This window comes from Tenrec ecaudatus, chromosome 13, assembly GCF_050624435.1.
Source record: "Tenrec ecaudatus isolate mTenEca1 chromosome 13, mTenEca1.hap1, whole genome shotgun sequence".
NCBI classification, from domain to species: Eukaryota; Metazoa; Chordata; class Mammalia; order Afrosoricida; family Tenrecidae; genus Tenrec; species Tenrec ecaudatus.
This window is the reverse complement of record NC_134542.1, coordinates 79,865,653-79,892,258: the sequence shown is the minus strand read 5'-3', so window position 1 is coordinate 79,892,258 and position 26,606 is coordinate 79,865,653. Positions and strand designations below refer to the sequence as shown.

Here is a 26,606-nt window from a genome sequence, read left to right as displayed (position 1 = left end):
TATTTATCTATTTCCAAAGATTATATTTTCACATTTGTTTCTGCCTGACTATTCAAGCTCTAAATGCTGGATCCTTTATGAAGGTTCTTCAGAGGGGAGCCCAGAGAACCAAAGCTTTAGACTGCCACCAGCTTCCTGCCTCTGCAGAGACTTTAATCTGATCAATCAGATGAGCTAGTTACCAAACTTACATGTCCTGCTTTTCAAGGAGCAGTTTAGCTTTTGAGAAATATTACTGAATGAAAACAGAAGTCACAATTTTTAGGGGAAAATGTACCCAATGATAGACCAATTGATAATTTTGGGGAATAAATTCCCTGAATAGATATGTTGTATTTCTTTCTATTTATAAAATATAAAAATCATTTTCATAAGATTTGTGGACAAATATATGTATTTCAAATCTATAATAATAATTTGAACACCATCATTTTAGTAAACAGACATGTATTCAAAATCAAGTCTTACGTTTTTTAGGCTTATAACAAATGGCGCCATCCTTAACAGAGTTGCATTTCTCATGTTTCCAAATTCCTTTCGGATCCAAGACAACACAATTTCCAGGCGTTTTTTCACCTTTCCATGGGATGTAGTCAAATGCGCTGCCATCAGACCACTCAAAACTTGATTCACTTCCCTGTTTTAAGGATAAACATAACCTGGACTCAGATGCACGACTGCACGAAACACACAAAGAATAGCATGTGTACCTCAAGAAATGTTGGAATGACACCACACTGGTGATCTGAATTTAAACTCTCACTGATGTCACAATAAGAAAAGTCTATTTCAGAAGAGCGATGGTGGAATGAGGTGTTAACTGTTTGCTCACAAACAGAGGACCTTCATGGTGTAGGTCTACATCTCGTTGCACAGGGTCTCGCTCCTTATGGAGATGAATTGAGACATTGGCTCTGCCACATTGTTAGTGGGGCATGGAACTGGGAGGCGAGAGTTAGGATGCTCTGCCGCTAGATTTCTTTCTTCAAAGGATGAGTTTACATAACACCTGAAATTAAATGATGTGCAAATGGTTTTCATTTGCCACAATTCCAGGTTAATGATTCCAATCTTCCTGTTATCCTGAATGTTTCTCTGACTCTATTTTTCATATTATAAAGGCCACCAGACAGCAGGGAGCTGGAGAAAGAAAATGCTTGTCAGAAAACTCTCACAGAAAGACTACGTGTTTTTCATTGAAACCTGTAATCCTAATTTGCTATCTTTTCTTTCTTATTATCCCCACTTTGCTCTATTATGATTTAAGTTAGGCATATAACTCTAATCTCAATCAATGACTATTTTTGGCATACCAGGCATAATTTTAGGTACAAAATATACTTTTATATAAATATGCTTGTATATTTATATTAATATTAAGTTAGTAAGACTCAAATCATGACACAGACGATGTATTCACTAGCAAAAGATTTATCTCAAATAGTGTTTAAACAAGTAGGAAGAAAATATACATTTATTAGTCTTAAGATGTGCAAGAATTTTACTCAGAAACACACACACATATATACACATATATATTCTTCTTAATCTTCACTAAAGTCCAATCTTGTCATTAAGTATTACCCCAGTTTTAGAGTTGAGCAAATGGGTTTGCATTGGCTACATAATTTGTCCATGGTTACCAAGTGTACAAAAGGAAGACTTTCAATGATTACCCAAGTTCAGGTTTTTCTGACTCTATGTTATTCCACCAGGTTTTCAACTCGTCTTCCCTAAATGAGTCACAAAGCTGTAGTTGAACTTTGAACCCGCTGCACCCTGGCTGGGCCCAGGTAGCTGCACTTTAGGCCATGAACTCACCTCCCTTTACAAATAGATTAAGTGCCAGGATTCAATTTGATGGCATGCAGACCTGCTTGGCTTTATGTTATTCATAGATATTGCGAGTTTTTACAAATTGAAGGTTTGATGCTACTCTGAGTCAAGCAAGTCTCTTGGCACCGTTTTTTCCAACAGCGTGTCCTCATTTCATGTCTCTGGGTTATGGTTTGTTAATGCTTACATTTCAAACTTTTCATAATGCTATTGCACATAACTACAAAAACCAAGAGCACAAATAACTCACAGCCATCAAGTTGATTCGGACCAATAGTGACCTTCTATAAGGTTTCTAAGGCTGGGAGTCTCTGTAGGAGCAGACAGCTTCATCTTTCTCCCATGTAACATCGGGCGGCTTTGAGCCACTGCCCTTTCGGTCAGCAGACCAACACCATCAGGGCTCTTTAGCAGACTACAGCAAAGTCAGAACATAGCTTTTAAATGCACTGAGAATACTACAATGCATGTGATTTGCCTTATTGTGGTAGTCTGGAACTAAATATGCACTATCTCGGAGGTATGCCTGTACTCTGAATTAAGATGTTATGCTCTTATTTCCAATCCTCAAAGTAACAGGGTTGAAAACTTTCTGGAAAACAAAGCGAGGCAAATAACAGCAACAGCAAAACGAGCCCACGATCCATGTGTCTTACCTATGATCATGACCCTGCCTACGCCGACCCCACCCACAACCTCTACTCCTGCCTTCAACTGACAATGTCTATTGAACATTAGTTTATAATTAACACACATAATGCATACTTACGTCATGACTGGAAAGCCCAACCCATAGTGGAAATCCATCACGTTTTGTAATATCTTCCAGAAAGAGCTGGTCTTTTTGGTCATGGACACTTGCCAAATGACCCCCACTTTGAGAACATAGGTTTAATGCTTCATACCATGTTACCTTCTTTTGAATAACATGGTAAATACCATTTTCATGTGCAATACACTGAGGCAGAGTACTGTTATATTCTTCTTTATAGTCAACTATAATGTGTAAATAAAAAGGTGTTAGTGTCTAAATTTAAATGATTTAAAAATAATATATTTTGCGTGAGACTGGATATGCAATCATTTCAACAGTTAAAATAACCCGAGAGGCTCATTAGTAAGGGAGATAAATGGATTTTTCATATTGCCACAAGACACAGAATAGACTCTTAGATAATTATTGTTGACTGGTCAATTTAAAAGTATATATAAAAATAGCTTTTATTGAAGGGGCTCCTAAGTTAGTTATGAATAGAAAACTACAATACTTGGAATAAGGACAAAACAATTACACGCTGGAATATGTTAACCTGATTGGAGAAAGTGTGATTCACTGAACCAGATAATTCAGGAAGCCTCATAATGTCTGTAGGGCTAGGTAAGAGTAGAAGCAAACAAAACATTTTACAGAAGGTATCAGTATGAGGCTGGGCGTACGCTATGCATATGATGAGGCCATGAGCCTCATGGAGACAAGGATGTTTCCAGAACAAGATGGGGAGTCAGTGTGGCTTGGAGAGGCCGTGGATTTTAGGACGGAGACTTTTGTTTTTAAGTCTCAAATGCTTACATGAACTCATTTGATAATTGATGGTTGATAATAGGGGGCCTGTGGAGACTGTTGGTGAAAGCAGAGCTTCAGGAAGCTGTTCAGGCAGCGCCGTGAAGGGAGAAGCAAGCAGCACGCAAGGAGACGGGCTTTGTGATAATGGAGGGCGGTAAGAAAAGTTTGAAGTTGTGTAAAAATTTAAGTCACATGCATCATAAAATAGGTTTCCTTAAGGAATTAGGTGAGATTGGGAGACATGAATTTTTTTCACGTGGAATGTCAAATCTCTACCCACACATACATATTTGCTTAAAAATACCATGCATCCCTCATGGACCAACTGCAAATTTCCCCTCCCCCTCAAGTCATTTCTTAATTACTTCAGTTCTCATAGATTTCTTTTGGCTCCCTCTCCTCCCAAGTTAAGTCTGCCCCAAACAACGTAAGGTTGACGTATTTAAAACAGTAAAACAATTCATATTTTCCTCCTTGAGGTCAGAGGCCAGGACACCGGGGACCATGTCATGTTCCTCCTCCCTGTCCTCCACGGAACGCCACACAGAACTGGATCCCGGGGCGGCATTCAAAGGAAACTGTGATTTGCACTAGCTGGCGCTTCTAAGAAAAAGCTGCCAACTGAGCAAGAATGAAGAAAAATGATATTCTCTTTCCCTGGAGTGAAAATCCAACATTAGCACACTTACCCATTTCAATTTTACAAGCAATAATGCTGTGCTGTTGAAAATAGACTCTTTCTTTAATAAAATTAAAAGTTTGAAAATCCCAGAGGCCATCAGTGCTCAAGCCAGCAACAAACTTGTCATTTTTCGCAGCTGGTCTTCCTGCTCTCCAGTTTGTATATGACAGCATGGTCTTGTCAGACCACATGAGAGAATTTTCTGAAGAAGAAACATTTTTTTTTTACTCTGCTTAGATATGAAATCATGACTTGAATTACAGTTAAGAAGAGCAACCCATGCTTATTTTTCATTTAGAAAACACACTTCCAGACACAAAAGTTACAATTTACCTTCAATCCCATCACTGCAATAACAACTCAGCATTTTGTCATTTTTAAAAGCCAGCATTCATTTCTCTTACATACAAATCTAAATGCAATGGAAATGAACATAGCTTTTTGACTTTTTTAGGCCAACTCTAGCTGAGTTTCTACAGTGGTCAGAAACTCTGCCCCGTTAATAGAATCTGTATTTTTTTTAATGTCATAGCGTAGCTGAGATTTAGGACAAATGTCAAACATTCTATCGCATTTTCAGATCATGTGTCGCATTTTCTACTGAATACATGCAATTATCTGCATTTCCCACCCAAAGGTGTTTATAGCACATTTGTAGAAGGGCAGTTTTGTTCTTGTTCATCTCACATACTTAGTAGAGAGAAAAGGCAAATATTGGAAACTTGATGGAGAATGTGATCATTTTGAGCTACTTTTGAGTTGCTAACATGGAGCCTAGAGAAAGAAAATTATTTTCCACCAATCTAAGCTTGGTAGTAAAGGTATGTTAATGGAAGAATGAAGACACAAAAAACGGTTTTGGTATCTATAGAGATAAAATAAAAATATTAACAACTTACTTTCATAAATTATACCTAATAGCACCCATGAAGCCATATAATTCAAGTGTAAAAGCTGCTCAAGAACGAAGTTATTCTCTTTTTCATCTCGAATACTCAAAATGTGTGATTTGGGATCTGTTAAATAGACAAGTCAATAATCTTCAGAATTATATACCCAGACACTTTATTTTGCTTATAGTTTTCAAATATTTTCACCTCCCAGTTTGATATAATACAAATCTTACATGACAGTGGGGAATTAGGAAAGGCTTATGAATTAAAAATATCTCAAAATAATATCTCACTGCTCTAAAATTAGGAGCCCTGGTTATATCGTGGTTACACATTGGGCTGCCAACCACGGGGTCAGCAGTTCAAAACTAGCAGTTGATCCGCAGGAGAAAGATGAGACTTTCTACTCCTGTAATGAGTGACAGTTCTAGCCTGTCCTATCGGGTTGCTATGAATCAGAATTGACTTTGATGGCAGTGAGTTTGGTTTGGTCCTAAAACAAATGAGTTAAAAAGTCCTCAACCTTTTGGGTGATAAATTTGTTCTTGTCGTGGACAATTAGTAGCAGAGTAGTTAATGCCCATTTCCAGTTGGCGCATACCCATCTATATGAACGAAATATAGTTAAAGGGTCTTGTATAGTAAGAGAAGCCTCTTAGGTGGGCTTTAAGATCTGCCTTTTTCTTAGGGATCACTGCTAGGGAGAAAAAAGACTTTATATTTCCAAAGTATGTTTCTCAAGAAATTAACAAGAGGGTTTCATAACACAGGTTTAAACAGAGCTAAGTTCGTTGATTGATGCCAGTACTTGTAGAAGCCTTTAGTCTCTGACGGTACCGTGGATAACGCCGAAGAGGAGCCTCAGGTGTGCAGCATTTCCCACCTACTCTTAAAACTGAAAAGTCTCTCTTGTCTCGCCAACTATAGACCTCCCTATGGGGCATAAGAGCTTGATATTTTCCACAGGAACTTTCTACAAATTTCATAGCTCCATCATTCCGGGTTCAAATCCTCAGTAGATTGCATAAGAAATAAAGGCAGAATCTTGGAAGTTGAGAATTCACATTTCTTTAAAAAAAAAATCACACTTAAGATTTCAATATATAAATATATATTACTATCAAATAATAAAAAAAAATTTTAAAAGCCACCCCACAAAAACAAAACAAACCCACTGCCAAGGAAGTAGATTTGATGCAGAAGTTTCCGAGGGTGTAAATATCTATGGGAGTCGGCAGCCGCATCCCTAGTTTGAACCATGTTGTAGTGAGCAAGCCAATGCTTATGACAGGGGTCCTTTATCCAGTTGTAGTTAAGTCCCCCCAGTTGTTCTGTAAAATTTGTTCAAAATCCAGATCCAATGTCCACCTGATGCATTTCAGCATCATACTCTGTAAGTTCCTTTTGGTCCATGGGTTTCTTCTTTCTCTTACATTTTCTTGCACGAACTGAACAAACCAGCCTATCTGCCCAGTGCAGTTTTCCACATTCTAGCTTTTGCTGATTGCACCCTGAGAATACGTAATTTATCACAGCCTTCAGAATATGTTATTTAACCGAATTTCAGCCAGGGAACCTTTCTTGCAACCTGGTGATAGATCTAAAGACGCGATTATATTGGCAAGAATACTTCACAGCAAGTAGTGGGTGCTGCTCGCAGGAGTCATAGAACGTCTGGCAGCTCTCTTTTCATGTTCGATGTCTTTGATGGCCAGTGCAAGGCCCGCAGTTTCATCAGAGATTTATAAAAGCCTTGGCATTTGAATGCGATCATTCCCTTTTCATGTATCAGCGTGACTATTTCTCCAGAGAGGAAGGACTCTCAACAATTCGGTTTCTCAGAGGCACAGTTTGCTTGGGAGAGACGGATAGAAGTTAATGCCGTGCCAACTTTAAGAATAATGGACTGCTTTCCTGTCTCCAAAAAGATCGATAAAAATTTCACTTGTTTGCTTTTGGGTTTGCTGCCACTGCCAGTTTTTTATTCTAAGAGTTTTTTAAGAAATGTGTTTGAATCCATGGTCGTCTTCATCCTTAAAATTAGTCACTCGAATTGTTCCATCTTTGGCTAATGGGGCTCTCTTTAATTGGCTCCTGAGTCATTCTGATGGAGCTGGGAAAAAGAGGTAGCCTGCAGTTAACCAAGTAGTAGAAATGCAACATAGTCTGGGATTTAGCCCGTTTAAATTTAGTTTGCTACAACTGAAAATGTAACCATCCTCCCTCGCCCCCTCCCCTCCCAACTTGCAGTAACACGTCCTCTTAAACTTAAATCAGTAAGGGTGTTCTAATTCAGCAAGACTGGGCAAACAAACCCATCTGAGCAAGCAAGGCCCTTTCGATAAGCAAAGGAGCCTGAGGTCGTGGGAGGGACAGGCCCAAGGATGCTTCCTGCTTCTGTGAACCATGCCTCCTTTGTCCCGATGCTGAAGTCCTCTGTTCATTGTAACAAACCTGGTAAACATTGCTTTTCACTGAATCTTTGAATCAATTTGGAGGTAGAGAATCCAACCCCATGGTTTCCTTCTGTAAAGTGCTTGCAGAAATAAACTGAGACGTTCTCGAACCAGCTAGGTCTCAGTCATTCTTTGGCTGAAACGGTGGCGGGCATCCTGAATCACTGTGTTCTGATATCACTTGTTGTGTCGTACCATGGTCAATACCTAATCATAGTGAGACCATATCACAGTAAAACTGCCCCATCGGGCTCCCTACCCTGTTACCTTTATGGGAGATTGCCAGACCTTTTGGTCCAGCTGCCAGATTGGTGGGAACTGCCAACACAACTGCTTGGCCATTCCCCGAGCCCTGAGTCACGCACCACCTCTGGAGGCTTCTTTGAGATGACCCTAGTTATCCTGCTTAACCCTTTGACTTTCTGGTCTGATGAGGTAGGCAGCTCCGTCTTGTAAAATGTGTACTTCTCTTCGGGATAGGGGTTTCTGTTTAGCTTATGTCAGCGTTTGGCCTTTCAGAGTCACCACTTTTCAGTCTCCCCAGTCTAGCTAGATTTGCCATCTGCTCTCTGCTCCGCAAGGGCCATCTCTTTTCTTTGCTCAGGTGAACCCCTCATGTTGACACACACAAAAGCAAACAGGCCACTCCGTGCTCTAATGGATCGAGTAAAAAAGACACCACCACACGCTTTCCATTTTAATCGAACACAGATTTTACCGCTTTGTGGCAAATACTGTAAACAGTATGGGATGCATATTTCTAAGACCATGGTGCTAAACTAACCAGAAAAGTCTATAACAAACACGACTTTGTGTGTGTGTTTGTGTGCATCTTAGTGAGCATGACTCAACATACCATGGCAGTCTGGTATACTTACTCAGTTTCTGGCATTGGGAATGAACTTCACCTTGTGTTTTGGCCAGGTATCTACTCTTCGCTATCATGAAATTGTAGCAACTGTTCTGAAAAGGTATCCATGGAGTATTTAGAACAGGAGAGGGGCATTTAACATTTTCCACGGGTTTGATCTCTTTTTCAGTCTCATCTAGGAAAAAAAAGAGTTAATGGAAAGAATGCTAAGTTCAGGCATAAGCGTTGCATCCTGTTGCTGGTCGTTAGGACTTGATTTGTAGGCACTCTTCAGGAAGCCAAGAAGCGGTGCCGTTCACTCCCTGCTAAAGCTCTTAAGGGTGCAGCTTTTTGATGTTATAACTGGCTTTCTGTAGAAATAAAATTATTTGGCAGTTCTCTTACTCCTGCTAAGAAAAATAGTAAAAACGCAGTGCTCTTAGGGTACATGCTGCTTCTAAGTTGTCACCTCAATAAACCACATGGACATTTTCCTAAGAAGCACCGAGCCATAACTTTGAGAGCCCAATGCCAGCTTCTTGGTACTGACATATTACCCACTTTTAAGGGAGTATTTTGCTAAAATACCTGAAGTTTTAAATAAATGACTGCTTTAACCAAAGCAAACAGAAAGACTGCTGAAAATTTGGCATCTAGAAAATCTGTTTATGGTCTCTTTATTTCATGAGAAAGCTAAGCATTCAAGAAGATGTAAATATAGATATGCTCATCAGTATAAATCAAACGGACTTAATATATTGAAGAGATAATCTTCCCCAGCTCACAACAACCCTTTCTCTTTCTCTGTAAATTGACATCATTTTTTTTCTAAGCCCCTCCCAGCTGAGCTATTTCTGACACCTTATGAAGTGATTTCTGGTTTCTCCCACAAACCCACAAAGATGGGTATCTGGAAGCCCTGAAACCACCTTCTCTGATTGGACGAGCGATGGCACTCCCAACTCAAGCTGAGTCACCAGATTCTAAGAATTTAAAAGTAAGAGTTCGGAAATAGCCAAGTCATCTCCAGCAGTGACTGGAAGAGAAGCTTCCGGACTGCCGCATCCCACCACACGCAGAGAGCAACAGAAGGTACGTCAGCAGAAGTGCCTTCCGCAGAGAAACAGAAGAGCGACATGGAAGAGAAAATGAAGCTTCTGACTCCCATTCAACCCCTCGTGCCTGTGATTCATGAGCGTCAGCTCTATTTCCATGTTGAGGGTGCTAATTTCCCTTTTGGCTTTAGTTGGCTTGAATTGGTTCCCGTTACTTGCAGCCAAATTAGTCTTAATGGTAGCCCCCAAATATATTCATTGTCAATGATAGGCCTTATAAAAGAATCCCCACATATATAATTTTATAAGGTTGTAAATAGAAAAATATAGTCTTACATACAAATATATAATGAAGCTGAAAAAGACGCTTGAAACTAAAATGTCAATGATCAGCTGACTTACAAAAATAGATCTCAAGCAAAAGAAAAATGAATGGCAGGAAACTTAGTATATCAAAACCCTACTCAAATACACATTTTCACAGTAAAAAGAACACAATTATAAATATGTTATGATTATAAAGCCATTTCTTACTACAAATTCTACTACTCCTGAGCTGGCAGAGATGTAAGAGGGAATATATTTAAGTTAGCATACTTCCTGGATAGTAGCAAATAGCACCTGGTTGATTGTCATTGCAATCAACCGTTTTCCAGAATCCATCCGTGTCTAATATGACACAGTCTTCAATCTGCTTGTTATTTTCAGCCCAGCGGCTAAACTGAAGATATTTCCCATCAGACCAACCAAAGTTGAGTTCATCCTGCAAGCAGTGAAAATACATTTCAAGTAGCAGTACTTCCTGCTCTCCACCACCCTCCCCAGCCCCCCGTGCTATTTTGACCCCCCATGGTCAATCTAACAGCTCCAGGGTGATGCAAATACTGTACGTTTCACTAGGAGCCCAAATGTTGGTGGTTTGAACCTACGAGGGGCACCACGAAAGAAAGGCCTGGCGCTCTGCTTCCATGAAGATTACAGTGCAGACACTCACTGTTCTACTCAGTCACGCCTGGAGGTGCCATGAGTCGGAATCGACTCCATAAAATGCCCTGAGCTGAGGGTGGGTTAAAAAATGTTTAAAAGTTCAGAGAGGTCACTCTTCAATCGGATCCTAAATACTGCTTCTTTTAACTGAGCAAGTAAATGCTGGTGTGAGCGCCTCGTGCTTTGTCAGAGGGAATGTTTTTCTCTGCATCTGAAGATTGCTCTCTCATTCTCCAGTTCGGTTCTGTGTTTGTGCTGTGACCAAACTGTGTTCAAGTACACTTTCTCCATCCATTTTGATACCATGGGGGTCCCTGTAAGCCACAAATAATATAATCTGCTTCATAATAAAATGCTTCTTCTCTCCTATACTGCCAAATACACACGCTTGAGGACTGGTCTACTGACATTTACCTAACTAGGGCTGTGCCCGTTATCGGTGCTCAGCTTCAGGGACTTATCTACGGAGATGGCACCTAGCAGTCTTATATGGAGCCTCTGTATCTGACCCTTTGGGGATTCCCAGTGGGGCAGTGTCAAACTACTAGACAGAAGGTCGAGAAAGGACGCAAACATGAACGACCTACAAATTTGCCAAGAGATGTTTTGCTGCTTGCTGCCACCGAGTCCCGGGTGACTCGCGGCCACCTTCTGAGCGCCGAGCCGAGCTGCTCGGCCGGGGCTTCAAAGCTGCGACATTTCAGAAACAGGTGGGCAGGCCTGTCTCGTGAGGTGCCTCTAAGTAGGTTCAAACGGTCAACCTTTCCTTCGTCATTGAGCGCTTAATCATGTGTGCCGCCCAGGGACTCCGCCAAGTGAAATGTCGCAGCTTTAGGAAGAAACATTCTCTGGTTCAGAACATCCAAGGTTCAGCCGCGTAGACATTCCGGCTCGCGTCCATGTGCCTCTTTTGTGCTGAGGACTCAAGAATGAGAAGGACCAGATCCATCTCGCGGGGCGTGCGAGGTGGTGAAACACTAGTCTAATCCCTTTTCAGAGGGGCTTAATTTCACTCTGCTGATTCTCAAAGGGATGAAAGGGCGATTCCACACCATCCACCGTGCTTCCTGCGCTCCCAGCCCCAGCCGATTAAGAAAAGTCTCCCCTTCTCCTCCGTGCATTGGCTGAAGAGATAAGGCCAGCTTCCAATTCCAGCTCAGCCTTTTATTACAATCGACAATAACCTCCTCCAAAAGAAAAACAACAACAAAAGCCCACAAGCATCGAGTCAATTCAGACTCAGAGAGGCCCGAGAGCATAGAGCTGAACTGCCCTTCCAGGACTCTCAGTCTTTACGCGAACAGACAGTCCCCCTTTCTCGGTTGGAGCAAAATGCTGACCTCAACATTAATGGCCAACATGTAACCATTACGCCACCAGGGCTCCTGAAGAAATACAAGGAAGTGCTCAAATGCATATGTTCATTAGCGCTTTTGGTTCATCTGAAAAATAAGCCAACAGATCTTTCAATAGCGGTAAGCTAATTTCTACTAACATCCCCATTCCCCAGAAAATGCGCTTGCTGGAGGAAGATTTTAAGATTTCTGGTTTCTTACAGTTTGGGACGAGAGATGCTGGGCACAGTGAAAAATGTCACTGGTCCATGGCTCCATCCTGGGAGGTGCGAATGAAAACTTACGTCTTGGCTGGAGAGTCCAATCCACAAGGAAGAGTTGCGCAAGACGGCCTGCACGGTCAGGAACGCCTGCTGGTAGGGGTCTGTGATGCTCACCAGGTGCATGTCGTACTTAGAACACTCTTTCAGTGCATCGTACCAAGTCACAGTCTTTGGGATGATTTTATAGAGATTGTTTAGATATTTTACAGTTTCTGAAGTATTCTGCAAGGTCGGTCTGCTTTCAACTTCTATATAATAAAGCAAAACAAACAAACAGAATCCACTCACTCTGCACATTCTGAGGCTTGTTGTTCTTCATATTTCTCCCCATACGCATCTGCGTTAGAGATTTATCTACCTGAATATTTATTTATTATTTTCAGCCTCAGCCAAGGGAACTGGGTGTACCTTGCAGTGAAATGCTTGAGCCTCGATGCTTGCCTTCTAAAATTAGAACAAAATTCTGCTTCGTCGGCCTCGTTTGGGAAGGAAGAAAGTTGTGCATAAAAGCACCCTGCCCTAAGATGAGGACTGTAGGTCGATGCCAACAATGTGCTTTGTTCAAACTGCATTTATAGGGGAGGTTATTCGGTGTCCCCTTGCAAAGCCTACCTCTTGGAGAGCCAGCATGAAAAAATGTACCAAACTTCCTATTAGAGAATCCATTTGAATGATTGTTTATACTTCCTCTCTGAGTAAGGGAGATACGAAACATTGTTGTAAAAATAGGGTTAACATTAATTTAGCAAAAAAGTTCTCCAAAAGTCCTTGGAATTTCAGACTTCAGGGTTAGCATTTGAATATATGTATGAAGGGGGTTTAAAGAGTTCATGGAAAAATTCTACTAATTTATTTATTTATTTATAAATCATTTTATTGGGACCCTTACAGCTCTTAAAACAATCCATACATCAATTTCCACTAACTTTTAATTCAATTTCCCCATAAATTTTTGAAAGTCTCTCAACAAACACACACACACACACACACACACACACCACACCACACCACGCCACAGCAGTCCTGGTGGTAGAGTGATTACACATTGGGCTGAAATCCACAAGGTCAGCAGTTCAAAACCACCAGCAGCTCTGTGGGAGAAAGATGAGGCTGTTCTTTAATCCAGTAAAGAATTATAGTCTCGGAAATCCATAGGGGCAGTTCTACACTACCTTTTAGCATCACTACCAGTCAGCATCAACATTGACAGTGAGTTGTTGCATACACACACACACACACACACATACACAGATGTGAATATATATGTGCATACATATACTTTGGGGTACCTGTCATTGAATGGCAAGATATCTTTCCAGTTCATTGTTCTAAATATACCCTAGGCCAGGGGTGTCAAACAGAAATAAAATGTAATGAGTGAATTGTGTGCATGATACTGCTTTGATCTCCCCTAAGTGCAATTTGCTTCATAACAAATTTTTCTATTTTCATTTTACTTCAGAACATTATGGGCCACAAAAAATTACCTCGGGAGCCACATGCGGCCCATGGGCCACCAGTTTGACACCCTTGGCCTAGGCCTCTGGCTCTCCTGTCTTTGCACGTGTCATGTCCCTTCATTGGTTCTTATTGAGTTCTCACTGATTACAAGTGAGACTAGTACCATGCTGACACAGCCCACAATTGTTCCCCTACTTAGAAGTAGTCTTCTGTTCTTTAGAACTCTCAAATCATGTATCCACACTGTCAGAGGGCTGTCACATATTTGCAGTATTGTCCGTAGAGGTAGCATCTCCCTTAACAAGCTCTTTAAGGACCATGGGCTGAATATTTTTTATTTTCCAAAGCATTTGTTATATTGTATTGCCCACGGTGGGGGCTCAGTTAGACTTGCGTAGACGATTGTTAACTTGTTGGTAGGGTTAGTATAGTATTAGGAGCTCAGGTCTTAATGAAATGGGAATAGAGGAAAGAACTACAATATAAAGGACATTTATAGAGGTCTAAATACTGGCATGTACATGCGTAAATAATATTTATATATAATGATAGGGAAATTGATCTATGTACATATATTTAAAGGTTTAGTATCAAGGTAGCTAATGGACATTGGGTCTCTACTCAAGTACTCCCTCAATGCAAGGACACTTTATTCTAATGAACTGACATTCCGTGATGCTCACCTTCCCGACCTGATCACTGAAGACAAAATGGGTGCATAAGCAAATGTGGTAAAGAAAGCTGATGGTGCCTGGCTATCAAAAGACATAGCATCTGTGGTCTTAAAGGCTTGAAGATAAACAAGCAGCCATCTAGCTGAGAAGCAACAAAGCCCACATGGAAGAGACACACCAGCCTGTGTGATCATGAGGTGTTGATGGGATCAAGTATCAGGCATCAAAGAACAAAACATCATAACACTGTGAATGAGGGGGAGTGTGGAGTGGGGACCCAAAGCCCATCTGTAGGCAACTGGACATCGCTTTACAGAAGGGTTGTGGGGAAGAGACAGCCAGTTAGGGTGCAGTGTAGCAACAATGAAACATACAACTTTCCTCTAGTTCTTTAATGCTCCACCCCCCCCACCGCCTCAACACACACACACACACACACACACACACACACACACACACACGATCCCAATTCTACCTTACAAATCCGGTTAGACCAGAGGATGTACACTGATACAGATAGGAACTGAAAACACAGGAAATCCAGGACAGATGATCCCCTCAGGACCAGTGGTGAGAGTGGCGATACTCGGAGGGTGGAAAGAAGGTGGGATGGATAGGGGGAACCAAAGAGGGATCTACATAGAACCTCCTCCCTGGGGGATGGACATGAGAAAAGTGGGTGAAGTGAGACGTTGGACCGTGTAAGACATGACAAAATAATAATTTATAAATTATCAAGGGTTTGTGAGGGAGGGAGGGGAAAATGAGGAGCTGATACCAAGGGCTCAAGTAGAAAGAACATGTTTTGAAAATAATGATGGCAACAAATGAACAAGTGTTCTCGACACAATAGATGTATGCATGGATTGTGGTAAGAGATACAGGAGTCCCCAATCAAATGATTTAAAAAAGAAAAAAGAAATGGGTCTTTCTTTCAAAATTCAAAATGCTTTGTCTTTAGGTGTCGTTGTAAGTTCTTGGTCAATCCGTCAGAAAAACACCTTTGTAGTTACAGCCATTCTAAGGCGACCTGAGGTTTTGACAACCCTTAGTTGTTTTAGAATCCTACCTTTTAAAAACTCTGATGGGACACAATTTTAATCCCAAAGTCAACTAAGACCTTTTAAAAATGTACTTAGGCTATCTCTTTAAAGCTCTACTTTTTTTTTTAAATTTTAACAATTTATTGGGGCTCATACAATTCTTTTCACAGTTCATATATATACATACATCAATTGTATAAAGCACATCTGTACAGTCTTTGCCCTAATCATTTTTTTCTCTTTTCTTCTTTTACATTTTATTAGGGACTCATACAACTCTTACCACAATCCATACATATACATACATCAATTGTATAAAGCACATCCATACATTCCCTGCCCCAATCATTCTCAAGGCATTTGCTCTCCACTTAAGCCCCTTGCATCAGGTCCTCTTTTTTTTCCCCTCTCCCTCCCCCTTCCCCCCTCCCTCATATGCCCTTGGTAATTTATACATCGTTGTTTTGTCATATCTTGCCCTATCCGGAGTCTCCCTTCCCCCCTTCTCTGCTGTCCCTCTCCCAGGGAAGAGGTCACATGTGGATCCTTGTAATCAGTTCCCCCTTTCCAACCCACTCACCCTCCACTCTCCCAGCATCGTCCCTCACACCCTTGGTCCTGAAGGTATCATCCACCCTGGATTCCCTGTACCTCCAACCCTCATATGCACCAGTGTACAGCCTCTGTCCTATCCAGCCCTGCAAGGTAGAATTCGGATCATGGTAGTTGGGGGGAGGAAGCATCCAGGATCCGGGGGAAAGCTGTGTTCTTCATCGATACTACCTCACACCCTAATTAACCCATCTCCTCTCCTAAACCCCTCTATGAGGGGATCTCCATTGGTCGACACTTGGGCCTTGGGTCTCCACTCTGCACTTCCCCCTTCATTTAATATGATATATATATACATATATATACATACACATATACATATACACATATATACACATACATACACACACTTATATCTTTTTTTTTTTTTTGCATGATGCCTTATACCTGGTCCCTTGGGCACCTCGTGATCGCACTGGCCGGTGTGCTTCTTCCATGTGGGCTTATTTGTTAAAGCTCTACTTACATATCAAAGTTTAAAAAAAATCCCAAACAAATCATTAGTTAAAAGGTGCTTATGATCCATGAGAAATACTTTTAACACTGTAAAATCTTGGAAGGAAGGAATGACTACTATTTTAAAATATGCATTTTACTTTTATTTGGACGATAGAAAAGCATAGACAGGTGGCTTGTTTTTAAAGCATCTCATTCATTTTTTAAAAAGTGTTAAACCTAACAATTGGTCTCAATTGGAATTTTAATATTGGACTCAACTAAAAAAATTTGGTTTCTCACTCCCCCATGATAGAGTCTAAAATCTGAAAAACATCAAGGGTAGAAAAGAAAGCAAATTCAACTATAACTTACCATGAATAGACAACTACTATTACCATATTCCATCAGACACTTAATTCTGATAGTTAATTAACTATAGCAATTGGACTTAAAAAAACCACATTCCATTTGGGATAATCTGACTCACTAAACTAATGGATTTAATAGAGCTGAATTATAAAAGCTATACAATTACAAATTAATATGAATTCATTGATAAGATTTTTATGAAAAGGAATTATGAATTGCTGTAGCATAAAATACCATAATTAACAAGGCAATAATCTATACCTGAGTACTTCTGACAAAGAGACACAGTGTGATGTTCATTGCAGGAAGTAAAGTTCCATGTCCCAGTAAAAGGTGACTTTTGAAGGTTGAGTATTAGAGTACAGTCTTGATAGGACTCTTCATCAAAGATCTAAGCAAAACAGGTGAATATAGACAAGGAATCAGAAAGCTGTCTGAAGATCCTAACATGAGTACTTTAAGACCAGATGTGATTTTTTTTTCTCTAAAAAAATTTCAATAAAGGAGCTGACTTTGAAATTACTAAGAAAATCCTCACAAAATTTTCAGGATGGGGAAAGGACAATTAACTTTAGAGATCACACAACTTAAAGTGGCAATATTAATGGATTTATCTCAAAAGAGAATGAAAAACTGTGGGATTAAAAGGAAAAAAGCACTTTTGCAGTAGTTAATGCTCTGCTGTCCGTCTGGACAGTTTAAGTGACCAAAAGGGAATGATTAGCATGTAATTCTATTAAGTATATGTAAACTTCTTATAAAAACGAACCGTGTGCCACACCACAGAGAATACATCATAAAACCTTGATCCCAAACTCCAAACCAAATCCACTGTCATCCACGTGGATTCTAACTCAGAGTGACTCAGGACTTCTAAGGCTGTAAATCTTAACTGGAGCAGAAAACAGCTCTCTCCAGAGGAGCGGACGGTGGGTTTGAACTGTCTGCCTACTATCGTCATTCATTTTCTGATCACAAATCAATACTATTAGAAATAAAAATTTATTCAAAGCATGTAATTCCTATACTTTTCAAATAAAACTCGCAGCACAGGAGAAGGACGTGGGAGTGGTCACTCCTAGAAATAAGGATCACTGCTATTCGCAAAGTATGCTGATCTAATTCAGCAACCACATAAAATCAAAGAAAAATTCCGAGACCAGTTAGAGCTCTTAGTAAGATAGATGCCAATTATCTAAGTGATCGATCTCTTTCATTGCCACTGAGTTGATAACAACTCATAGTGACTCTACAGAACAGGGTAGAACTGCCCATGCATTTCAGAGACTGAGCTCTTCATGGGAGTAGAAAGCCCTGTTAGTCTCCCGAGGAGCAATTTGTGGTTTCCAACTTTTGACCTTTTAGATCACAGCCAAACTCATCACCACGACACCACCGAGTTATGTGTGCTACTCTAAAAGGGGGATGATCACAAGGACCACTCTAGAACCCCTCCCAGGGGGACGAATAATGGAAAAGTTGGGGAGGGGTGACAGGGGCTGATGTAAGATATGGGAAAAGTCATCTCTAACTTAGCAAGTGTTCGTGAGGGAGGACAGGTGGAGGAGGGAGGGGGAAGAAATGGGGAGCTGATATCAGGGGCTCAAGTGGGAAGAGAATGCTTTGACAATGATGATGGTGGCATATGTGCAAATGTGCTTGACACACTGGAGGAATGTATGGATGGTGATAAGAGATGTAAGATCCTCCAATAAAAGTATTTAAAAAAGAGAAAAACCCCAAGTGGATAACTTTAATTAAAAGATACTTAATTTTCTCCCAGTTCAGCTAGTTAGAAGTCCAAACTCAAAACAGTGGCTCCAGGGGAAGCCTTTCTCTCTGTGTCTGCTCTTCAGGAAAGTTCTTGTCTTTTCAGTTCTGCTTCTTGGTTTCTTGGGGCTCTCCATGTGGCTTGGCCTCGATGTTCCTCCATCTCGACTTCTTTAACCTGCATGTTTAATCTTTCTTCCTTTCTCTTCCAGAAGAGATTGAATGGAAACATACTCTACATCAATCCGCCTCGAGCAACAGATAGTCCAGCCCCAAGTGGGATTTTAACTACAGGCACAGCAGTTAGAATCTACAGCAAGTCTTTTCTGAAGACGCAGTTCAATCCGTGGCATTTCATCCTTTGCTGTGAGGGGCTGTAGACTCAGTTCCCACTCCCGGTGACCGTGTACGATAGAATGAAACACTGCCCGTGCCTGCCGCCTGTACGGTTCTCACAGCGTTTCCTGTTTGGGTTCACTGCTGCCGCCACTGTTTCCTTGGATGGATCCATCTCAATGTGGGTCCTCTTTATCGCCGACCATCTGCTTTACCAGAGACTCGTCCCTCCAGATGACGTGTCTGAAATAGACACGACGAGGTCTTGCCACCCCCGCTTCTAAGAAGCTGTTTGCTGAAAAGCCTCACCGGGCACCTCAATGGCCTCTTCCGACAGTCCCGTTCATAGGACTGGTTCCTCAGCAAACGGATTGAATCAATGTGGCATAAAGACACAGCCCTGATGTGCACCCTTCCTGACTTTGAACCACGCAGGAGAGCCCCTTCTTTCAATGACTGCCTTTGGGCCTATCCGCAGGTTCTGCAGAAGCACAATGAAGGGTTTTGGGATTCTCATTCCTCACAAGATTATCCGTCATCTTTTATGATAACACAGTTGAATGCCCAATAGAGTTCATTAAACACAGCAAATATGTTTCTGGTATTCTCTGCTTTGCGGCCAGATGCAGCTGCTGTCAGCTATGATTTCCGTCATTCCACATTCTCTGCTGACTCAGGCTTGAATTGACGGCAGCTCGGTCTTTGTACCATAGCTGCCATATTTGGATTCTCTTCAGCAAAATTTCACGTAGGTGTAACCTTGATGGTATTAGTCAACCATTTCTGCATTCTGCTGGGTCATCTTCCTTTGGAATGGGTGCAAATAGGGATCTCTTCCAGTGGTTGGCCAGGTAGCTGTCTTCTACTTTTTTTGGCATAGCTGAGAGTGCTTTCAGGGCTACATCAGTTTGTTGCAACATTTCAATTGGTATTCTATCAATTCTTGCAACCTTGTTTGTTTGTTTTTTTTACCAGTGTCTTCAATATAGCTTAAACTTATTGCATCAGTATGATTGGTTCTTGATCATATGCTACCTCTTGAAATGGTGGAACGTTGACCAGATTTTTTCAGTTATTCTGTGTTTTCCTTCCATCATCTTTTGATGGTTCCTGCATAGTTCAATATTTGTTTTGATGTGCTGCTAGTTTCTTTAATAGATAGGAGCCACATCACGTCATCTGTTACAATGAATAATAAATAAGAAGCAAAAATTCAAGAGGGCCCAGAAGCTTTGTCCTCCACAAAATTGAAGGCTGGAAAAGGACCTTCACCACTTCAGGCTTTGTTTAATTTTTTCTTTTGATCTCTGCTGTCCTACCTGCATCAGCATGGAACGTGGTCTTCTAGGTGGGAGGCTAGTTTATTGGTTTGCCTTAATAATGGACTCAGGAGAACCCTAACTTAGCTGAGAAACCTGGACAAGTCTTCTTTGATTTCAGCTTTATCCCACGGTCCATGAATGTTTTCTTTAAAGAGCTGCAGGCGAATGAGGTAGAAAGGGCAGAGACATGAGATGGACACGAGCAGAGGGCAAAGAGGATGGCTCCCACACCACTAATGGACAGCTAGCCTCCCAAGGCGGAAAACGCAAAGAGCAGCGTGACCCCCATGTAGCTGTGAGGAGTACATGCCTTCAGTTTCTTCTGCAACATGGACCAGAGGGCAAACATCTGGATGGCAAACGTCACTATGATGCAGGCATGCAGGGACCGAGGCAGGCGGGCGCCCAGGCAAAGGGAGGCAAAGATGGCCATGTTCAAGGACAGTGTGCTGGACAAAGTGGCGGCACCATAGTCGAGGAAGATGAGGTGGCCTAACAGCATGAAGACTGACATGGCGGAGAGGGTGTCAGTGCTGACAGAGTCTGTCAGGGTGCTCAGCACTGGGGAAAACCGTATGTAAAAGTAATGAAAACCAGCACGCTCTTCAGGTCTGCCCACCGTGTCCACCCACTCTTCCTCCGCCCTTCACCTCCATCAATGAAGTCAAACAAAATACAGCCAACCAGGGAAGAAGCCAGGCCGGTCCCAAAGAGCCAGAGAGGGAGGGGCCAGCAGACCCTCATCCATATACCACCAGATGACCACAAACACACACACACTGCAAAGCTGCTGTATCACCACGCTGGACTCAAACGCCACCGCCCAGTACTGCTATTTCCGGAGCTCTTCCAGGAACTGCCGATCCACATAGTTATCAGGAATGGCTGTCGCTCATACAAGACCTTCTGCCACCTGACCTCGTTGGTGTTCGTTACTGATTGGCGACACATTATCCTTTTCCTTAAACCAAGGCAAGTTCAATCTCCCTCGCAGAAGTCCATGCAGTTCTACTTCTTTATGAAGTTTTGAAGTAAGACCTCGCTGGAAATTCCATGCTGTGCTGTAGCTGATATTCTACGACCTTCCCTTGCCTCAAAGGCAGCGACCCAGGCTAGGCCTGCAATAGATGAGTTGGTTCTCTGAGGCAGTGTAGTACAGCAATTTCCTGCCCATGGACTCCCACGGATGCCTTCTTCAATATCTTGATCTTGGAATCCATAAATCATGTAATTTGGGGATTGACTTTTTACTTCCATTATTTCAACGTGAGAAATGTTACTTGTGTTCGTCCCTTTTGAGTTTTAATTCCATGTCTTGGCACATTCCATTATCATGCTTTACTTTGTTTTCTTGAGCTACCCCTTGAACCTTTCTGTTCAGTTCTTATACTTCATTTCTTCCATTGGCTTTCGCTGCTCTAACTTGTTCAAGAGCAAGTTTCAGAATCTCTTCTGACATCCACTTTCATCTTTTCTTTGTTTCTTATCTGTTTAATGATCTCTTGCTTCCTTCATGTATGAAGTTCTTGGTGTTATCTCTTGACTCATTCAGTTGTCAGTTATTAGTGTTTAATGAATCAAATCTGTTCTAGATATGGTCTCTAAATTCAGGTAGGATATGCTCATGGGGTATGCTCTAAATTCAGGTATTGTGCTAGTTTTCTTCAGCTTCAACTTGAACTTGCACATATATAATTGATGTCTATTTCAAGGTTGGACCCTGGCTTAATTTTGGCTGATGATATTGATGTCTTTCCATCGATGTAACTGATTTAATTTCCATGTATTTCATTTCTCAAGGTCCACATTTATGTTGCTGAAAAAGGTATCTGCAATGAAAACGTGGTTGGTTTTACAAAATTCTTTTATATGATCTCCAGCTTTGTTGTCACCAAGGCTATATTTTCCAACGATAGATCTTTCTAACATTTGCATTCCAATTACCAGTAATTATGAGTGCATTTTGATTGCATGTGGTATCAATGTCAGACTGAATGAGTTGGTAGAATTCTTCAGTTTCTTCATTATTGGCTTCAGTGGATGGTGTGTACACACATGCACACACACAATCAAGTCATATGTGTGTACATACACTCATCAAACACTAACTATATATGTATATACACAGAGAGGCAAAAATGAGAGAGATTTACACCAAGCAAATGGCTCAGATTGTTGTGGAGGATGGCGAGTATCAAGTCTGTTGGCCCGAGCTCTGGTTGGCGGCTTCACTGACTCACATGGCTCGTGGGGTTGAGGACGTCAAGAATGGCAGGTCAGGCAGCTGGCTCCCAGACCTGGGAGGCTTTGAACCAAGCTCGGTAGGCAAGATCGTAGGCTGCTGACTCAAAGACGGAACAGGCGATTGAATTCCCAGGTTGGCAGGCATTATTCAAATCCCAAGAGACTGAGTAAAATGATTAGACCTCGATGCGGGATCCAGAGGAAGTAAAAAGCCAGAGTTTATCTAGATCTTGCACACATAGTCCTTGTAGGCCACACGAATGAGAGACTTCCTTTATATCTGATCAGGGCTGTGATTGAGTTAGGGGTAGTGCATCCTACCCTTATCCTTTTACATCAGATCACAGTTGGTCACATTAGAACACACTGTGAGGATGATCACATTATTATATAACAGCCACACTGCATTATTACATAACTGGAAAACCAGAGAACCATGACCCCGAACAAGCAGACATACAACCTTAACCATCACGCCTGCTTACTCACTTGCTTGCTAAATCTCTTTTATATCTCATAAGAGACTAAATCATAATACACCCTATACCAATACTTACTCAGTACCATAAAAAAGAAAACCCAATGTTAATGTCTGGCTCAATAAAATGACAAAGAAAGAGCAAATGAGATTATAACCACAGGCATAGAGAATAGCATTTGTAACATATTTTTGGTGGATGCGATTCAATCCATGATACCTGTGCAATATAAATATATTTTAAAATACTAAAAACAACAGCTCTCCGATACAAGGGTAAGTCAGAATGTGTTGTTACTGGCCTGCAGCTCTTGCCCGCACAGGCTTATTTGAAACAAAACATGTGTAAACATCTCTGATCATTGCTCGAAACAAAACATGTGTAAACTGATAGCCATCAACAGTGGATTCCGAGGGGATCTGCTGGGCCATTTCAATTAAAAGCAGAAAGGTCAGCTCAGAGGGTTATAGTGACTTTTTTGGGAGGTGGGGGGGGGGCTTCACAAAAGGGTCCTCCAGATGGATTTTCTTCAAGAACACAGGGCAATCATGGGGGCTTATTATGAAGAATTTTAAGGCCATTGAAAACTGTATTGGTGAGAAAAGGCCAGGAAAGTTGTGCTGAGCAAAGGTTCTCCCCATCAGCACAGGCACTGGCTTACTCTCTGAAACGGGCAGGGCTGCCCGAGGACATCACTGGGAAAGCTTACTCCATCTGCCCTGTCGCCATGATCTTGCCTCTTGAAACTTCCTTTTTTTCCCCAAACTCAAAGACCATTGCAAAGGTACATAATTTGGGTCTCTAGAGGATGTCAAAACCACTGTATAAATCAAAGAATACAGAATCCTTTAGGTAAGAGTTAGAGAGATGGAAATAGTAGCTCCAGAAGTGTATAAGTCAAAATGGATGCTATTTTGAGAAACAATTGCTTTCCATTTTGATATTTTTGTTTAATAAAAGCGTCTAAGATTTTCTAACAATAGCATAACTGAGAGGGCTTCAGAAATTTGGCTGTGAGTCAGAATCGATTTGATGGCAGCAGGGTGGGGATTTTCGAAAGTTAGGGGAATCGAAGAATTGAAAGATGATGGGATTGTTCATGAACTTAACTAGCATTTACATAAAGCAGAATTTCCTAATCTAAAAAGCACTGGCAGGGGAAAAAACCCCAAGGAACATGATAAAAATATACAGAAAATAAAATCTGTTTCTGCAATACTTTTGGTATCTGGACTTTAAAAACAAGAATGAAATATTTGCAGGAACCAGGTCATTGCATGTACTGTTTACAAAGTTGTTAAATCTTTAAGGTAAGGACCTAGAATCCTAAAATATTCAGTAAAACATTTATATTTGCTACTGTTTACAGCTCACTATGCAATACTTTTAAGGTTTTAAAATATGTGCTGTTCAATCTGATACTACTGTGAGCAACCAGGGCATCCAGCAAAATCTAGAAAACACCTGCTGTTATTATTATTGGTTAAAGTATTGAGATGACAATTCATGATCCGGAGTTTATCCATTTAAAAGATACAATTCAATACTACTTAGAATATTAACAAAGTTTTATAACCATCATACCCATGCATTTTAGCACATTTCATCATCCCCCAAAGAAATTTAGCTATTACCCTCTAATCTTTCAACCCCCCCATCCTTACCTCACCCTAGCCTCCAGAAATCACTAATCTACTCTCTAAATAATATCGGTTTTCCTACTATGATAGTTCATATAAATAGGCTCATACAATAAATCCTTATTATTAATGCAGAAATTTATGGAAGATGGATATTTCACAGTAATAGAGATACTTAATTTTGAAATACATACACTTCCTGGTATTCCCAGCTTGTTCCTGATCAATAAAGGATGGAAATTACTGTATGTCAGCTCTCTGTTATCTGTCCATTTGTGTATCCATTCATAGGTCTTCCAGCGCAATCCAATCCATAAAGGAGCTTCCATATCAGGAAGCAAAGATGTAATAAAGTCTGTTGAAAAGAGGTTTTAAAAGGGATTTGATTTATTCAAATTAAAGATATACCCAGCATGCCAAAGGTGACTTCCTGTATATCTATCAGAACAGTTTTTGGATCTATAAATATATCTGCTCTATAAGTAGTTTAATATAATTATTTTTATATGCTACTTTCTCACACCTCCCCACAATGAACTCGGCCCCAGGCTCAGAACATGATGTTTCCCAAACAGGTGTGTTACCTTGTTCACGCTGGCTCAGGATGGAAGGCAGAGTACCCCCCTGGGTATGACAGAGGTCGCTTGCTTGAGAAAACGTAAGAGACTTGGGTTTGATCTTTAGAAAACACTGTAAACAAAGAACACAGTTGAAGCGTATGATTTTAGACACGAGAAAACTTACACAGGGAACAAACGTGCAGGACCAGGCAGTGCTCACTTGTGGTACGTAGGGCTGCTTTGAGTCGGAACTGCCTGGGCAGTGCCTACCAACAACAGCTACAGCAAGGAATCTTCAGTCCATGGGATGTAGAAATTTATAAAGAAGTACTATAAAGAATGCAGGTTTGCATTCTTCATTTAAATAACTGCCGAGTGTTGTTGAAATGACTACTATGACTGTTTAAATCTGCTATTTGTTGAGTGCTTCTGATGGCCTAAGCTGTTTACATAGCCTTATCTTCTTTAATGTGTCACACTAACAAGACCCATGAGTGAAATCATTGTATAAGGCCAGCAGGTAGACTTGGTTCCATTTGATTTCAACATCTGTGTTTCCTCATTGCCTTGGTACATTAAAAAGCCACATTTTCAAAGAATTTGGGCCCCCCCATACCAGGATATGCTAATTAAAGTTGATATCAATCATGTAAATTAGCATGGTCTCAGTATTTTAGGAAGAAAAATATTGTCCTGATTTTTAAGTCAGAGGACACTCCTAATATTTTAACATTGACAATTTTTCATTGTCCCTTTCTTACTCCTTATGACACTGTGGTCACTGTAGCGGGAGCAGCACCCTTTACAATGGGGCGCTCTGAGATGTTCCACAGATGCTTTTGCACATTCTACTCTCAACTTGTAGAAAAGGTCAGGCACGCTGCATTAAATCAAGTGAGTCAGCCTTCTTTATCACACATCCTCCTAATAAACGATGCAGCAAATTACCACTTGCCTACCTATCTCCACCTCTTCCTAACCCGTTTATTGGCATATAATTCACATATCATCCAATCCAGAAGTTCATCCCCATCAGGGAGAGGGATCCCACCATCACCTCAGTCAGTTACAGAACATGTCTTTGTCCTTGTACTCATTGTCCTAAGAGATTCTTCATCTAACTAGGGGTGGGAATGTGCCCAGCTGCAAAACATTTTTCCACTTCCTTACAGATGGGAGTGGCCAGAGAGAGTTAAGCAAAATCACTGAGACTTCTGGAAAAGATGTTTAGAGAGGGCCTCTGAGCTTGAAGCATGGAAACCTTAAGATGTTATGATTGGAAGAGCAAAGAGACAAAAGGAGCTTGATTTTGGAGCATTCTTGTAGCTTCTGTACAGCCATAGCCAGTTACCTTTAGACTTCTTTTCTGTGAGAGGACAAATAGAGTATTTTAACATACCACAACATCCTCTGTTTTTGGCAGCCAAATGCAATGCTGAACAGATACACATACCAATATAGGTAGTGCAGATACAGAATGCAGCAAATGTATTCTATCATTAAATCTTCCCTTCAGAGGCAAGATTCATGATTCATATTTGTATCATATGCATGTTCCTTGAAAAACAGCTTGGGAAATATTAGTCTGATTTGATTGGCAAGTGCTGCTTAGATGACCTCCTTAGCTGTTTATTGTCACAGAGTCAATTCCAACTCACGGGGGCCCCATATACGGAGATTAGAATCATTTGTTCCATAGGGTTGCAAGGCTGTGATC

At 41.0% G+C, this 26,606-nt stretch overlaps 1 protein-coding gene and 1 pseudogene across 1 annotated transcript in view; both read right to left on the bottom strand.

Moving 5' to 3' along the window:
• LY75 (lymphocyte antigen 75) overlaps window positions 1-26,606 on the bottom strand; it is a 114,848-nt gene that overhangs the window by 11,425 nt on the left and 76,817 nt on the right. The window contains exons 22-31 of the mRNA XM_075529667.1: window positions 24,914-25,019; window positions 24,524-24,684; window positions 16,800-16,929; window positions 11,963-12,189; window positions 9,934-10,099; window positions 8,310-8,477; window positions 4,982-5,098; window positions 4,090-4,284; window positions 2,606-2,832; window positions 469-637 (exon numbers count right to left, since the gene is read on the bottom strand). Of these exons, the coding sequence (XP_075385782.1) occupies window positions 469-637; window positions 2,606-2,832; window positions 4,090-4,284; window positions 4,982-5,098; window positions 8,310-8,477; window positions 9,934-10,099; window positions 11,963-12,189; window positions 16,800-16,929; window positions 24,524-24,684; window positions 24,914-25,019 (1,666 nt within the window). The remainder of the gene's footprint in view (window positions 1-468; window positions 638-2,605; window positions 2,833-4,089; window positions 4,285-4,981; window positions 5,099-8,309; window positions 8,478-9,933; window positions 10,100-11,962; window positions 12,190-16,799; window positions 16,930-24,523; window positions 24,685-24,913; window positions 25,020-26,606) is intronic.
• Window positions 20,047-20,917, bottom strand: LOC142424695 (phosphatidylinositol N-acetylglucosaminyltransferase subunit C-like; annotated as a pseudogene).